This window comes from Lepidochelys kempii, chromosome 4, assembly GCF_965140285.1.
Source record: "Lepidochelys kempii isolate rLepKem1 chromosome 4, rLepKem1.hap1, whole genome shotgun sequence".
Lineage (NCBI taxonomy): Eukaryota > Metazoa > Chordata > Testudines > Cheloniidae > Lepidochelys > Lepidochelys kempii.
In genome coordinates this window covers 28,112,009-28,129,822 of record NC_136383.1, presented here as the reverse complement: position 1 = coordinate 28,129,822, position 17,814 = coordinate 28,112,009, and the positions used below count along the sequence as shown (strand labels likewise).

At 42.2% G+C, this 17,814-nt stretch overlaps 1 protein-coding gene across 2 annotated transcripts in view; it reads left to right on the top strand.

Annotated features, from left to right (window-relative positions):
• The first annotated feature begins 631 nt into the window (after positions 1–631).
• The window catches only part of SLC39A8 (solute carrier family 39 member 8), a 35,035-nt gene continuing 17,852 nt past the window's right edge, over positions 632–17,814 (top strand). For both annotated transcript variants that reach the window (XR_012158501.2, XM_073340801.2), the window contains exons 1-2: positions 632–1,138; positions 10,375–10,543. Coding sequence is in view for 1 of the 2 variants with exons in the window: in XM_073340801.2 (XP_073196902.2) it covers positions 647–1,138; positions 10,375–10,543 (661 nt within the window). In the remaining variant the exon portion in view is untranslated. The remainder of the gene's footprint in view (positions 1,139–10,374; positions 10,544–17,814) is intronic.

The following is a 17,814-nucleotide window of genomic DNA, read 5'->3' as shown; positions in this document are numbered from 1 at the left end:
CCACCGCTGCTCGAAGGTGTCAAGGGAGCCAGTGGACAGCGCCCAGAGGAATTCTGCCGGGATACCTGAGCAGACAGCCACAGGATGCTAGGTAGTCTGTGGGGCGGCTATGGAAAGAACAGGAGTTATTCTCTAACCCAGCTCACGTAGGCGGCTCTCTGGCTGGGGGAAACAAGAGGCCAAAGCTGTTGGGCTGCACCACGGGTCTTTCACCCCTGAGCCAGTGCCAGGGCCAGAGGAGGAACCCGTGCGGGGCGGTGGAATTGCAGCACGTGCCCCTCCTGGAGCCTTTATCTGGGCAGAGGCAGGGCTGTAAAGGAGGCAGAGAGAGCCGGTGAGGGCGGTGTGGGAGGCGGGATGAGTGACTGGGGGGAGGGGGGGGCACACAGTGTGTGTGACAGAGGGAATGCAAGGCGGAGGGGAGTGGTGGTGGGGGGCTGTGCGTGGGGAGCGAGTTTTTGAAGGCGGCTAAAAATATTCCTCCTCAGAGCGCTTTGGGGGGAAGCGGCTTCCAGGACGCCGCGCGCTCCTGCGGGGTTTGCAGCGGCGCCTCGCCGGGGTCTGGCTCCTTTGGGCGAGAGACCCAGTCCGGGGGTGGGGGTGGGGGTGGGTGCCCGCTGGGGCAGTGGCCGGGGGTGGGGAGGGGATGCTCCGCGCAGGCTGCCCCGGGCTGCGCGCTCGCTCCGCGCTGCCTCATCTCTCCGTCTCTCGTGCTCTCTTGTCAGGCGCGCTGAGGAGCTGCGGGGCTGCAGCATCTCGTCTTCCACCCCGCGGCCGCAGCCGGCCCCTGCCCGCCTCCCGCCGGGGGCCGAGTCGCGGCGGAGGGGGCCGCCGCGAGGGTGTCGGCGAGCAGCTCTCCGCGCTCGCAGCCGGAGCGCCAGGCGGGGCCGAGATGCCCCGGGGGGCGGTGGCGGCCCTGGCGCTGGCCGCTGCCGCGGCCTTCAGCCCGCTGGCCGCCGCTGCGCGGGCCCCGCAGCAGGGCGGCCCCGTGGGGGGCTTCGTGGAGGACGTGCTGAGCCTGTTCGGGGAGAACCGCAGCCTCTCGGCCGCCCAGCTCAGCCACCTGCTGCAGACGCTGGGAGCCGCGGGGGAGCCGGGGGCAGCGCCGCCGGGACAGCACCACCTGCACCATAACGAGGTACTGCGCGCCCGCGGGACGTCTCCGCCTTGGCCACCCCCGGCACAGCCGGGCGGGAGCAAGCCCTGCCGCTGCCGCTGGCACCCGCCGCTGATTTCCCACCCATTTTATTTTCTGTGCGGGGACACACAGGCAGGTACATAACCTCAAACAGGCAGGTGGAAATAAAATAAACCACCAGCCAAATCTGGGTTCTGTCACCAGCATAACGATGCAGTTCTTCTGGTTAGGGGAATTCAAGGCAAGAAAGTTTTAACCGTGCGTGGCAGATGGTACAGATGTCTAGCTAAGTGCTGAAAGACAGGTGAGTAAGATACAGATATAAATACAGAGAAAGGTCGAAATACTGATGTAAGTGTCTAGATGGATTGCTTTGTGATCAACTAATAGACAAGTATCCACAATGTGTACATGTTACATATCACAGGCGTGCATAAGATGCCATCCAAAAGGGTCCATTTAATTTGGAAAATATTTTCTTTTTCTTTTTAATTTTTGTAGTAAGTTAATAAAAACAGACCCTTAAAATCAACCGGTATAGCTACATCTTGCAAACTAATTGCCACAAGGTCTTTCATAGTAGGTGACATTAAGTTTTATTTGTCTGAAGCCCATTGCAGCTGTATTTTCCCAGGCACTGTCTGGTTATATCCTCTGCCTGGGTGTGGGGGGTAGACAGTGCAACAGACCTTGGGTCTATTTGACATTTACTTTGTGCAGTGTACTTACAAAAAGTATTCATACGGTGGAACCAGATTAAAGTGAAACTGTTTATAGTGAAGGACTGAAACCTTGACTATTATCACTGAATTTCTGTACGTAAGTTGTGATATTCTGTATGTAGGATCAAATCCTGAGGTTTCTTACTCAGTCCTGAAGCAGGAAAGTTTCCTGGTAATAGCAGCGGTGCAACAGACAAGTCAATGGGTATTTTTAGGGTCAAATCCTACCAAGCTGAGTAAGCAGAACCTCAGGATTTGGCCTACAGTGAAGTTGTCATGTGAAAAAAAAATTACTTGATTTTAAAAGATCCACTGTGTAGAGATCCTTTTTCAGAATTCTTCATATCTTTTCTTATTACAGGGTGGAACTTAACTGTTTGTTTACATCGAATAATAAATCTGTTAATATTCTGGCTTGATGCCATAGGGATATATGTGGTGATCTGTGAAAATAACTTTTTTTTTTCCCCTCTAGGTCCAGCTATACACAACTCAGATCTTTTCCTCCTTAGACTCAGTATTGCCTTTAAAGTCACCTTAGTTTCAATTTTCTATAAACTTTCACGGTTAATATCTCAGAATAGTATGTTTAATTGAGGTGGTGAAGGGGTATCTCGGGGTTCTTGACAGTCCTCTTGTTATAAAACTGCCACCAAGTTGAAGGTTGGGTTAGAATAACTTTACTGTCTCTGGAGTATAACCCCTCTCTGGATACAGTTGAGCCATCCCTGCCAGGGATGACTTATAAATAAACTTCCGAAGATCAGATCTTTTGCTTATTGTATGTACTTGACTGCGTTAAGTGTGTGTGTATAAAAATTTAAAAAGCCCCAGGTGTATACTTCCTATATCTCCTCATAAAGGCTGCAGTTTATAAAGGGTACAGTTCTGCCATCCTTGCTCATGTTGAGTAGATGCTCACTCTGCAATTAGCCTAATTGAAATCAAGGTAGTACTCATCTTAAGAGGGATAGAATTGGGCCCAAGGTCTTCACTTCTCCCAACCTATTTAAAATGTCTCAAGTTGAACACTGTACCAGTATGCTCGGTATATTTTTAAAGGAAGAAAATGTAAATGTTTCCTGTTAAGTGCACTAAATATAAGTATGCAGTTTTGGTTATGGTTGTGAAAATATTTTTCTTTAAAAAAGAAAAAAGAAGGCCTGGATTCCCCAGTCCTCCAGCCTTTCCCTCTGCAGTCACATGGTACTGCGTACTGGGGAAAAATTTTGTGTTGTCCCTTTTTAAAATATACAAGTGCAGGAGTCTATCATAACTCACGTGAAGCCTAGCTGGAAAGACTTGTGTTGCTTCTACATTCTGTTTGGTGAAAGTCCATTTTAGTAAGAGGAAGCCATGTTGCATAAGTTGGGTTCTGTATTTGATTCAGATGAGAAAATTCTGGACCTACTTCAGAGTGTATTTTTTTGTCTGAGCAGTTACCAGTATCTGTTCTTTGTATAATGGTTCTTCCAATCCAATAGACCTCTCCCCCCCCCCCCCCGAGTATATGTGCATTCAGTTGTCTCACACCAGTCTACAGAAGCCTGTTGTCAAGTGTCATCGCACATATATACAGCTCAGATATTTGTCCAAAGTGTGCTGATTGCATGTGTGACTGAAGAACCACTGGATGGCAACTGGCAGAGTATGTTAAGTATCCTCACACCTTCTTGTCAACTGTCTAAATGGACCATTTTGATTATCACTACAAAACTTTTTTTTCCCCCTCTCCTGCTGATAATAGCTCATCTTTATTAATTAGCCTCTCACAGTTTGTATGGCAACTTCCACCTTCTCTGTATGTATATATATATCTTCTTACTATATGTTCCATTCTATGCATCCGATGAAGTGGGCTGTAGCCCACGAAAGCTTATGCTCTAATAAATTTGTTAGTCTCTAAGGTGTCACAAGTACTCCTGTTCTTTTCTGAATGTAACCTTGGCTGTATTTGTTCTGAGTCCCCTACATTCTGTCTTCAATCTCCCCAGCCCCCACAGACGGATTCCTGTTTTTCAGGCTCATCCATTTTAATTACCAGCCCTTCTTTATCTAAATCACCCTGCCTCTGTTTATAAACAAAATATTGACTCCCTGTCCTAGGGGCATAAGCTGGGAGCAGTGCCTCTCCTCTGAAGAACTCACATTCCACACTCAGGCTATGCTGCAGTTAAGAGCTTCATCTGGGGCTAGGATGTGTGCCGCGAGCAAACTTCTAGTATGAAACTCAGGGGGCAGGGGGAGAAGCCCCCCAACCCCCAAAGTGGTGCCCCTGGGGATGTTCAGTTATTAGGGCTTGGCTACACTTACATTTTATAGCGCTCTAACTTGCTGGCTCAGGGGTGTGAAAAATCACCCCCATGAGCGCAGCAAGTCAGATCGCTTTAAAGTGCTAGTGTAAACAGGCTCCCAGCACTGGGAGCTGTGCTCCCAGCACTCGGAGCTAATCCCCTCGTGGAGGTGGAGTACCAGGAGCGCTGGGAGAGCTCTCTCCCAGCGCTCGCATGCGATCCCACTCACACTTCAAAGCGCTGGTGCGGGAGTGCTCCCGCGACAGCGCTTTGCAGTTTCCAGTGTAGCCATGCCCTTAGTCTTCAGAGCTAACAGCTTATGGAAGTGAATGGGGGCAGCTCTCTCTAGAGCTCTTGTTTCAGCCTGTCTGACAGCAGATTCAGAAAGCCAACACTACATTAGGTTCACATATGAAATGTTCTCTTTGCAATCAAAAAGGCTAGAAGCTTAGGCCATTTCCCCCTCAAAGGTGTCTCTTTGTGTTCGCAGAAAAACAGACACATTGCAGATCCAGGATTAGGTAAAACAGGAACATATTTATTCAAGTTTAATACACAGGTGTAGGCTTCCTGCTTACAGTACTTTATAGCGGCCCAGAAGTAACTGCTTTAATTTCAAAGAGGGTATGTGGGAAAGTCACGGAAGGGTCATCCTCTAAGAGAGACATATGCCCTAAAGAATACACACATAGAGACTTTAAAATTCACTTCAATGGAAAATTATTAACCTGCTCTCATTAATGTTGAACTGAGTTGAAAAGAAACATTTTTGATTTGGTTCAACAAACCTCAACAAAAAACTTTGCTTCAGGAATGTCATTATGTTTCAACATTTTAAAAAGTTGATTTGGAACTTTTGTCTTGTGAAAAATGTCAATATACTGACTTTTTAATCCCTGTTTGGAATGGAAACAAAATTTCAAAATATCAGAATTTCCTGAAGAATGAAAATTTTGATTGTTAGCTCAGCTGTAACTTTCATTTCAGTCCTTGCTCTTGGCTGCTCAGTTTGAAAGAACTTGATTTTCAGAGGTGCTGGGTGTGCACATCAGCTACATTAGTTGGAGTTGTGGGTGCTCAGTACCTCTGAAAATTAGGCCAAAGGATTTTCAGTACTCGGCAACTAAGACACCCATAATCAGTAGACACTTTAAAAAAAGTTGGCCTTAATTTTTAAACACAAGAAATGGTAAATTACGCAGAAGCCTCTGGGGCTGCCAGAGGAGTGCTGGAATAGTATTCCACCCCATTCTGACGCACTTTGAGATTTTATAAAATCATATGGCAGGCTACTCAGAATAGTGTGTAGCATGGCTTGGTTATCATGTACCACTCTGGGACAAATCCTGTCATTGCTAGCATAGGTTCAGCAATAGTATAGACAGATAGCAGAGAGGTAGCCATGTTAGTCTGTATCCACAAAAACAATGAGGAGTCCAGTTACACCTTAACAGATTTATTTGGGCATAAGCTTTTTGGGGTAAAAATCCCCACTTCTTCAGATGCATGGAGTGAAAATTACAGGTACAGGCATAAATATACTGGCACATGAAGAGAAGGGAGTTACCTTACAAGTGGAGAACCAGTGTTGACAAGGCTAATTCAATCAGAGGTCAGACAGCCCCCCATCCTGAAGCAAATACTCACCAGCAACTACACACCACACCACAGAAACACTAACTCAGGAACCAATCCCTGTAACAAACCTCGTAGCCTACTCTGTCCCCATATCTATTCTAGCGACACCATCAGAGGACCCAAACCATCAGGGCCTCGTTCACCTGCACATCTACTAATGTGATATATACCATCATGTGCCAGCAATGCCCATCTGCCATGTACATTGGCCAAACTGGACAGTCTCTACGTAAAAGAATAAATGGACACAAATCAGACATCAGGAATGGTAACATACAAAAGCCAACAGAACACTTCAGTCTCCCTGGACACTCAATAACAGCTTTAAAAGTAGCCATTCTTCAACAAAAAAAATTCAAAAGCAGACTTCAAAGAGAAACTGCAGAGCTACAGTTCATTTGCAAACTTAACACCATCAATTTGGGATTGATTAGGGACTGGGAGTTTCTGGCTCACTACAAAAGCAATTTTCCTTCTCTTGGTATTGACACCTCATCATCAATTATTGAGAGTGGACTACATCCACCCTGACTGAATTGGCCTTGTCAGCACTGGCCCTCCACTTGTAAGGTAACTCCCTTCTCTTCATGTGCCAGTATATTTATGCCTGTATCTGTAACTTTCATTCCATGCATCTGAAGAAGTGGGCATTTTTACCCACAGAAGCTTATGCCCAAATAAATCTGTTAGTATAGACAGAGTCCTCAGTAACATGCTTCTAATCGGGTACAGGGTTTTTCAGAAAGTCCAGTTCAATAGATATGGAAATATTGCCTCTTGTCTAAATCTCTTAAATGCAGACATACAAAAAGTGATGTCCAAAGAATATATAACTGAAGCATAATGAAAAGCTATATATTACTGATAAGTACATTTGTAGTGTAGTTTAGAATTCAGGTATGAAACATATATAAGGTCTAGCTTAATCTTAAAAAGAAACCTTCACATAATTATTTGAACCCAAATATGAAGAAAAGAAAAGTTTTGATTAGTAGGTGTAAATGTTTGTTGACAGATACCTCCACCCCGACTTACAATTTCTTTAAATGGTATTCTTTTGATCCCATCTTCAAGACTTGGGCGTTACATTGTCGTTATTTTCAATAGTGGAGAGAGATCTTCAGTCCACTGATAAGGCTACAACATCTTTTTAATGACTTATGGAATGTCACTAGGGCTAAGACATTTGCTCAGCAAGAAGGATTTGGAATCCTTGATAAATTCTTTCATGTTTTCAAAATTATTGCATTTTATTTATGATGTTCCTGCTTGAATTATTTCTAATTACAATAGAACCTCAGAGTTACAAACACCTCAGGAATGGAGGTTGTTTGTAATTCTGAAATGTTTGTAACTCTGAACAAAATGTTATGGTTGTTCTTTCAAAAGTTTACAAGTGAACACTGACTTATGCAGAAGAAAAATGCTTTATTTTTTTAAGAGTTTACATTTAACACAGTACAGTATTTGCTTTTTTTTCCGTTTTGTCTCTGCTGCTGCCTGATTGTGTACTTCTGGTTCCAAATGAGGTGTGTGGTCGACTGGTCAGTTCGTAACTCTGATGTTCATAATTCTGAGGTTCTACTGTACTAAATAATACTACTATTTTGCACTTATATGGCATTATTTCATTCTGTAGTTGTTGTGGTTTGAGCAGAGAATTAAACAAAATTATCTGACAGGAGTAGGGGAATGGTCCTTAATTTATATTTCCTAAAATGCCCCTAAGCTCCCAACACTGAGACATTCTAGGTTGACTATTATGCAGTGTCTTGTATAGAAAGAACACTGGACTTCACCTGTTGTCTCAGGACTCGTCGTTGGTATGTGAAAACTTTTTGTTTCATCTGTATACTCAAGTGAAGAACTCCTTCAGGTATTGGTCATGATAGAAAAATGTGTGAATAAAAAGAAATGATAAATTATTTGTGTACTGTCAAACAATTCATTACACATCTGTGCAACTTAAATCAAGATTTCTGTCTATTAGCTGTACATTGAAAAGAATTCCTGGCTTGACATACTAAAGTAAAATATATGCTTACTAGCACAGGAGCTACTGGCTTGTCCTAAGCTAAGAGGCTAAAGAGGTACTTGTCCTAATGGAATTTTTTTTTTAAAGTAAATGTATTCTGATTTGTTCTGTAACAGTCAATGATATGAAATGGATAAAAACCATTGGATACAACATACTGTAGGACCACTTAGGACCGTCTAATTCAAGTTTATTGAGACCAATAAACTGTTCAGGAAGGACAGGCAGGGCAGAAAAGGTGGGGGAGTTGCATTGTATGTAAGGGAGCAGTATGACTGCTCAGAGCTCAAATATGAAACTGCAGAAAAACCTGAGAGTCTCTGGATTAAGTTTAGAAGTGTGAGCAACAAGGGTGACGTCGTGGTGCGAGTCTGCTATAGACCACCAGACCAGGAGGTTGAGGTGGACGAGGCTTTCTTCCGGCAACTCACGGAAGTTACTAGATCGCAGGCCCTGGTTCTCATGGGAGACTTCAATCACCCTGATATCTGCTGGGAGAGCAATACAGCGGTGCACAGACAATCCAGAAAGTTTTTGGAAAGTGTAGGGGACAATTTCCTGGTGCAAGTGCTGGAGGAACCAACTAGGGGCAGAGCTCTTCTTGACCTGCTGCTCACAAACCAGGAAGAATTAGTAGGGGAAGCAAAAGTGGATGGGAACCTGGGAGGCAGTGACCATGAGATGGTCGAGTTCAGGATCCTGACACAGGGAAGAAAGGAGAGCGGCAGAATACGGACCCTGGACTTCAGAAAAGCAGACTTTGACTCCCTCAGGGAACTGATGGGCAGAATTCCCTGGGAGAATAACATGAGGGGGAAAGGAGTCCAGGAGAGCTGGCTGTATTTTAAAGAATCCTTATTGAGGTTACAGGGACAAACCATCCCGATGTGTAGAAAGAATAGTAAATATGGCAGGCGACCAGCTTGGCTTCACAGTGAAATCCTTGCAAAGCTTAAACACAAAAAAGAAGCTTACAAGAAGTGGAAGATTGGACAAATGACCAGGGAAGAGTATAAAAATATTGCTCGGGCATGCAGGAGTGAAATCAGGAAGGCCAAATCACACCTGTAGTTGCAGCTAGCAAGAGATGTTAAGAGTAATAAGAAAGGTTTCTTCAGGTATGTTAGCAACAAGAAGAAAGTCAAGGGAAGTGTGGGCCCCTTACTGAATGAGGGAGGCAACCTAGTGACAGAGGATGTGGAAAAAGCTAATGTACTCAATGCTTTTTTTGCCTCTGTCTTCACGAACAAGGTCAGCTCCCAGACTACTGCACTGGGCAGCACAGCATGGGGAGGAGGTGACCAGCCCTGTGTGAAGAAAGAAGTGGTTCGGGACTATTTAGAAAAGCTGGACGAGCACAAGTCCATGGGGCCGGATGCGCTGCATCCGAGAGTGCTAAAGGAGTTGGCGGATGTGATCGCAGAGCCATTGGCCATTATCTCTGAAAACTCATGGCGATTGGGGGAAGTCCTGGACGACTGGAAAAAGGCTAATATAGTGCCCATCTTTAAAAAAGGGAAGAAGGAGGATCCTGGGAACTACAGGCCAGTCAGCCTCACCTCAGTCCCTGGAAAAATCATGGAGCAGGTCCTCAAGGCAATCAATTCTGAAGCACTTAGAGCAGAGGAAAGTGATCAGGAATAGTCAGCATGGATTCACCAAGGGCAAGTCATGCCTGACTAATCTAATTGCCTTCTACGATGAGATAACTGGCTCTGTGGATGAGGGGATAGCAGTGGACGTGTTATTCCTTGACTTTAGCAAAGCTTTTGACATGGTCTCCCACAGTATTCTTGCCAGCAAGTTAAAGAAGTATGGGCTGGATGAATGGACTATAAGTTGGATAGAAAGTTGGCTAGATTGTCAGGCTCAGTGTTACCTAGGGAGGTGGTGGAATCTCCTTCCTTAGAAGTTTTTAAGGTCCGGCTTGACAAAGCGCTGGCCGGGATGATTTAGTTGGGGACTGGTCCTGCTTTGAGCAGGGGGTTGGACTAGATGACCTCCTGAGGTCCCTTCCAACCCTGATAGTCTATGATTCTATGATTCAATAAAACAGCATGTGGTTGAAATATTTATTTACGTGAGTAACAGTTGCTGCAGTAACTATCATTTGTTGATATTTTGTCATTGAGATTTTAATGGTATCCTAAATATTTTTAGATTTAATTATTTAGTTGTTAGACTAGTTTTATATACTGTGAGCCAGTGTTTTCAATGTTATTTTAAGCTATGAGCTAACTGGTCATAAATACACAGAAGTCAAGATTTTCAAAAGCACCTAAGTTAATTAGAAACAAGTTCCATTGATTTCTAATGTGAATTATGTTCCCAAATCACTTCGGTGACTTGGCCAATGAATTCTGGGAGGGATTTTCAATCATGGTGTTTTCATGCACAAATTCGGAATGTGCAAAGTATGCTACTTGGAAAATCCTGCCCTGTATTTTCACTGCATAACACTAGTGTTTTTAGTGTAGCAGTTATTTCTCTCATCTGTCACCCCTTAATTTCATGTCAGCTTAATAATCTTTATTTTTTTTTTTTCAGTGCATGTCTGCTGAGGACATCTTTTCACTTCATGGATTGCCGAACAACAGCCGGATAACAAATTCCAGCTTCTCCGCAATATGTCCAGCTGTCTTACAACAGCTGATTTTTCACCCTTGTGATAATTCGTCAAAGCACAAGAACAAATCTAAACCGTCTTCTTCAGAAGGTAGATAATATCCTTTCATTCATAATGGAACAGGAGTAGGACTTGCTGAGATGAATTGTGTCCATTTGTTTCCACTTAATTTATGGATACATTCAGAGGAAACTGCAAGAAATCCTCCCGTAGGCAGTTATGAAATAACCTGCACATAGAGGGAAGTTTCTTTCTAATAATCTCTGTTAGAGAGTGGCTTATGCACAGAAGCATAAGAGCCATTTCACTTATAATTACTCTCTGAAACAGAAGATGGCCTTGGTGATTGCAGGGAGAAATTGTACTTTACAGGGGTGAATATTAATGTGTTGCATTTTAGATGGGCAGCTACCATTAAGATTTACAGGAGTCGTAAATTTGAATTGTCATTTACAGATACCGGTCAGGGAAACAAAGTTATTCTGGGGGAGTCAGTGGGTATCCTGCCCAGGGAAATTTTCCATATCTTTCCCATTCCTGCTTTTGTTCCTTCTTCCATGCTTCCCACTGTGCCTGGAACGTCTCCTCAAACCTGTTCTTAAATCCCTCTTTTTCTGATTCTGAAATGAATAATTATAATACATTGAAATGCAAGGGGGAAGGAAAATAAGTGCAAAACCAGCTGTCGTAAGGGAATCAACTGTGGCCCCTGATCCTGACATAGCAAAATCAATGTGATTTTTTCCGGAATACTTAAGGGCTTCTCTTTAAAAAGGGCTGAGCACCTGCAATTCTACATCAGTGAGCAGGAGCTCTTGGTGCTCAGTAGTTTTGAAAAGCAGGCTCTCAGTGTCTGCAGAATTGAGGCCGAGATGTGTAAATGTCTTACTGAGTAAGGGTGTGATCTTCGTGTTATCCTTATCTTTCCTCTTCCCTTCCTCCTCCTTTTGTGTCTGTTGATAACCCTCATTGTTGAATTCAGACTGTAAGGTCTTCAGGGTGAGAGCCTATTTCCTGTTTTGTGAGGCACCTAGCACACTTTTAATCTCTTAAAAATAACAAACAACAGTAATAGAGAGAGAAGCCAGCACGTTTTCACAGTAGTTTCTGTGGCAGCTCCTATGTTGCACTTCTATAGCCAATGAGGGGATTTGAAGACAGTTTGGGGGCAACATAGATGTGTGTGTGGGGGAAGAAAATTCCATCTTCTCTTAAGCAACCAATGAACTTACAACTAGTCCTAGGCATTACCATGGTGTTCGTGCAAAAGAATGTGTAGTGCTGTGCAGTAATTTGTTGTTCTTGTAGGCTTTTGTGCTGTGCTGAACGCTAATATCACTGCTAATGGTAATTTTGATGGTATTAGTAGCTATTTAATAAACAGAATTTAGAATGAGAGGGTTTTCCCAATAAAATCATCATAATTTATGAGTCCAAGGCAGAGGCAGGTATGCTGTTAACCACAGAGCTCATTGTTAGTTTCTTTCTTTGGCTCAGATTGCTTGTGAGTTGAAACAAAAAAACAAACCAACAAAGGTCAATCCTTTTAAAGTTGGGAGCCTAAATCCATATGAAAGCATCTAAATGAATTTTCTATTTTTCAGTGGTGCTGATCACCAACAATTCCCGTTACTCTTGTGACCTCTTAAAATCAGGCCACTTATTTTGGTGCTTAAGTGCAGATGTAGGCACCCAAGTTTGAAAGAGTTTACAAAGTGTCCATACTTGGCTTAGATGAGGTCCACACTGACAACTTTCAAGGAGTCCCAAGTCTGGACCTAATTTATATGAGGTAGAACTGATAGCAGCCTTAATGTAGGAAGCTGCATGTCCCAACATGCATGCTGGTCTTCTTGGATCAAGATGGAGCATTTCATGCTGAGACCAGCAGATTCTATGTGCCATGCCTCCATATTAAACCTGAGGTCAATTATGAGAGACATATAACAATGGGAGTTTTATTTGGCCCCCGGGCCACGCTTTTAGCTAATCCTGGTATATGGATCATATTACTGTTCGTTTCTACGTTTAAAAGACAGGGTAGAGGAGCCCCAACTTTTTTGTTCTTGTTCTATTTCTTATTTTGTAACTCTGTTACCATTGGGTGTAACAGCCATTACTCTTACCCAATAGAATGCTGCCCATTTTATGAGATGTTTTCATTTGAGTGGCCCTTTAAGGGAGAACCTTTCCTTTACTTGTCTTCTTAAAATCATGTGAACTAACCATATGAGTTCAATTCTGTCTTCAGACTGCTGTGGCTCGCCATCTTAAAAGCTGCTATTATTCAATGCTGTCTATTAAAACATGGTAGGAACTTCTGTGCAGAAGAACCTGCAAATTTCATGGTGGGAGAATTCAAAAAGACTTTTCCATAAGTCTTTGCTAGATTTCAGTCTCTTCTTTCTACCTTTGTAAATATATTTGATCACTTTTCTATTTTTTTTTTTATACCTATGGCTCACACTGACAGTGTTCCTTTGGGTTCTGTTGCTGACTTTCATCTTACTCTTTTCATTTATTTTTCTTACTGCATGAAATAGTGAACAATAATGCAATGGGGTTTTTTGTGCCCCCTTAACCCCTGCTCATCTGTCTACACCGAAAACTAATTGCTTTAGAAAGAACATTTACTTTTGCAGATCTTCACCCATTTTCAGTTTTTCATTACCTTTTGCACAAAATTCTGCATATTGTTTTTTCCTGAAATTCATCAGTTTTTTTTTTCCAGCCGTTCTTTTGTAAACCCCATATCAAGTCTGATCTGGCATTCCTCGCATACCCAAAACATCCAGTGAGCTCAGTAGTGGCTCTGAGCGTGCAAGGAACGCTGGATCAGGCCAATGATAGTGTTTATCAATAGGCCCATAACAGTATCTATTAATGTTGTTAATATATACTATTAAATATATGTAATTCTGAATTACAGGTGCTTTGTTGGGGTGCTATAACAGAAAATAAATAAAATGAACATTGACTAATGCTGCTTAGGAATTCATTAAATCCACAATCTCCATTTGCCATGACTTCTTGTCTTGTTTTGTTAATTGCATTATAACTAAGTTTAATTTTTCATATGGAAAGGATTTTAATTATTTTAACACTTATTTAAAAAGTAAACCCATTGCATCTTATAATCCTTGATTGTGAGCACTGTGAGGCTGCAACTTTCTTTGTGATATTTTTCGTACTACGATGAGCATAATGGGGCCCTGGTCAGGTCTTCAAGGTGCTACCATAATATAAATAATAATAAACACACACAAAGCTGGAGCAAAGAATAGTTCAACAAAATAATATACATAAAATAGTGAAATAATAACCAAATAATTTTTTCTCCTACCGTGACCAAGGGCAGAGGTAGATGTAAATATTTAGTCAAAGTTATACTAGATTTTCTATTTGTCAGAGCCTGAGGACAGGCTTTTTTCTGTACTTGGAAAATGTTGCCTCTCTTTCTGGCTGTTAGACAATGTTACTGAACTGCATTATTTAATAATAATACTTATTAATAAAAACTATATGCCATACACAGTAGGATCTCCGATATCCTGATAAGAGCCAAATAAGTATCTAGACAGAGAGTAGAGGAAGTATATTATTTTTCTGTGTGTGTTAAGTAGCCTGTACATTTAAAGTTTGACCCATAATTGACCTCCTATGCTGTTGTAACCATCTCGCTCCTTTTTTTTTTTTTTTTTTGACTCTGCCAACTCATCAACAGTGTCCAGTGACAAGATAAGAGAGGCAGCCTGCCCCATGAGAACTACAGAAAATCTTCAGGGGCCTCCTACCCTACCCTGTATTGCAGGGGCCTGAAATAAAGAACATTTTAGAAGCCCAAATATTTTTTAAATTCCAAAATTCATTACAAAATCTGTAACTCAGTAATTACTAAGAATAAAAATGCTGCTTCAGAGACAGAAAATGCTAAAAGGCAGCATGTAACAGATATCTATTTTCCATGTGGGTTGCAAGCTTAATAAATAGTACTGCACATAAAGCTATTTGATAATACACTATGGGCAAAATCATGTTCTTGCCTCTTTGAGGAGTAATGTGGGGAGAGCTGCAGACCTGCAGCAGCCAACTGGTGATGGTCTGAGGCATTCTGCCTGTCCAAGGCAAACATAAAGCATCATATGCAGCCCGCTCAGTTGCTTCTTCAGAGCAGATCTGCACACTCTGCACCAGCTGATAACCACAGATAACCATTTGCCTTTTCAGATATGCAGAGTGTCCATTAAATACATTCCTAGAATCTGCTTGTTTGAGGGAGAAGAGTCCCTTCTTAACTTACTAAAGTCAGGTGGCGAAGTATAAAAGAGCTAAGGTCCTAAGATTTTTGTTGCTGTCTTCCCTAGCTCAGTGGTTCTTAGCCTGTGGTCCACAGACCCCGGGAGGCCGCAAAATATGGCTAAGATTTCCAAAGGGGTCCCCACCAGCATTTGAAAATTTTTAGGGGTACGCAAATGAAAAAAGCTTGAGAATCACTGCTCTCGCTGACTGGTTGGATCATGTTTTCAGGCAGGGAGCTCAGGATATTCTAGCTGCTGCCCTTTATCTCCCATAATGCCAAAGAGAAGGTTGCAGCTTACAGATGGCATAAACTTCTCTCCTTGACTGACTTCAGTAATACATTGGTTAGCCATGGAGGGAGCCAGGCCTACAGAAAATTTAAAAAATGGTGACTGGAAAAAGGCCTAATCCTATCCAGGCTGCCACCCACAATCACATAGGACAGAGTCAGAACAACTCATACACTGTTACTATAACTGGAGTGTTGAAGGACCTGAGAATTGGGAGTTAGCGCATGGGGGAGAGATTATTGTGTGAATTCTCCACGTTTGCTTTCCACAGAATGCTGAAGTTTGGTGCTGTAGGGCTGTTTGTTTGGGGGCTCTCCTGACAGACTGACTTCCTCTATATAGGATGGCCTGCGATAGTATAAAACCGAAACTGGCAATTTTCCAGGGCTTGAGTAGCATAAAAGGCCAAAGATAGTTTAAGCTGGATCAAGTTCTAGTAATAAGTATACTTTTACATATATGGCTCTGTAAAATACAATGAAAACAAAATATTTTCAGCAGTGTTGCTAAATCTTGCAATTTTATCATGAGTTTTGTAGTAATTGGTATTCTTCTTGAAACACCAGTTCTTGGTATCAGGTAATTATGTGAGGAAACTCAGCTTTCTTTCTTTCTTTCTTTCTTTCTTTCTTTCTTTCTTTCTTTCTTTCTTTCTTTCTTTCTTTCTTTCTTTCTTTCTTTCTTTTTCTTTCCCTCCCTCCCTCCCTCCCTCTTTCGTAAGTTTCTAGCTCTCATGGTTGTAGAGAAAAACTTGAAAATGTTACCCAAGTGAACCCTAAACATCCAGATAACAAAAAGCCAATAAAAACACCTAATTTTTTATTTTTAAATTTTATGGTTTTTTCAGCTTCTCATGAATCTTTGGGGTTGGCAGTATTTCTTATGTTCATGCTGCTTTTATTAAATCAGTGATGGATGTAATTTGGACACCTGTATTAAGTTTCCTAACAAAAAACAATTAACTATCCATTGAACGCTCACCTTGTTTGAGCAGAGCAGACATAAGATATCAAATAAATAAAATAATAAAAAAATACTTCATTCCAGTATCAAAGGATTTAGGCCATAGAAATGTGGGCCCAGAATTAAAAAAAGGTCATCCCCCATCTCGTTAAATTATAGAGAAAAGGTAGGCGAGGTAATAGCTTTTATTGGACAAACTTCTGTTTTTGAAAGAGACAAGATTTTGAGCTCTTCCTCTGGGAAACTAACTCCGAGTGTCACAGCTAAATACAAAGTGGAGCAGACTGTCTAGCATAAATAATTAACGCATTTCAAGGGACCATCTCACCAACAGAGGTTAGTGCAAAAAAATATTACCTCGTCCACCTTCTCTCTAATACCCTGGGACCAACACAGCTACAACGACAACATTCAGAGTGGCAGCCGTGTGAGTCTGTATTCGCAAAAAGAAAAGGAGGACTTGTGGCACCTGAGAGACTAACCAATTTATTTGAGCATGAGCTTTCGTGAGCTACAGCTCACTTCATCGGACGCATTCAGTGGAAAATACAATGGGGAAATTTATATACATAGAGAACATGAAACAATGGGTGTTACCATACACACTGTACCAAGAGTGATTACTTAAGGTGAGCTATTACCAGCAGGAGAGCGGAGGTGGAGGGTGAGGGTGGGGAGGAAAAACTCTTTTATAGTGATAATCAAGGTGGGCCATTTCCAGCAGTTGACAAGAACATCTGAGAAACAGTGAGGGGTGGGGGGTGGGGAATAAACATGGGGAAATCGTTTTACTTTGTGTAATGACCCATCCACTCCCAGTCTCTATTCAAGCCTAAGTTAATTGTATCCAGTTTGCAAATTAATTCCAATTCAGCAGTCTCTCGTTGGAGTCTGTTTTTGAAGTTTTTTTCTTGAAGAATTGCCACTTTCAGGTCTGTAATCGAGTGACCAAAGAGAGTGAAGTGTTCTCCAACTGTGATATATGCCATCATGTGCCAGCAATGCCCCTCTGCGATGTACGTTGGTCAAACTGGACAGTCTCTACGTAAAAGAATAAATGGACACAAATCAGACGTCAAGAATTATAACATTCAAAAACCAGCTGGAGAACACTTCAATCTCTTTGGTCACTCGATTACAGACCTAAAAGTTGCAATTCTTCAACAAAAAAACTTCAAAAACAGACTCCAGCAAGAGACTGCTGAATTGGAATTAATTTGCAAACTGGATACAATTAACTTAGGCTTGAATAGAGACTGGGAGTGGATGGGTCATTACACAAAGTAAAACTATTTCCCCATGTTTATTCCCCACCCCCCACCCCCACTGTTCCTCAGACATTCTTGTCAACTGCTGGAAATGGCCCACCTTGATTATCACTACAAAAGGTTTTCCCTCCCCACCCCCACCCCTGCTCTCCTGCTGGTAATAGCTCACCTTAAGTAATCACTCTTGGTACAGTGTGTATGGTAACACCCATTGTTTCATGTTCTCTATGTATATAAATCTCCCCACTGTATTTTCCACTGAATGCATCCAATGAAGTGAGCTGTAGCTCACGAAAGCTTATGCTCAAATAAATTTGTTAGTCTCTAAGGTGCCACAAGTACTCCTTTTCTTTTAACAACGACATTGTATACACCAATATATTCTGTTATTCTGAGAGAGTGCGAGTGCTATTATGAATGCATAATCATTCTTACTAGAGAATCTTCCACAGTCAGCACATTTCTAGCAATCTGGCATTAACCTAATTTTCTTACCATATTTTCTGACCTCAGTTTTTCTGCTATCTTTCTACATTGACCT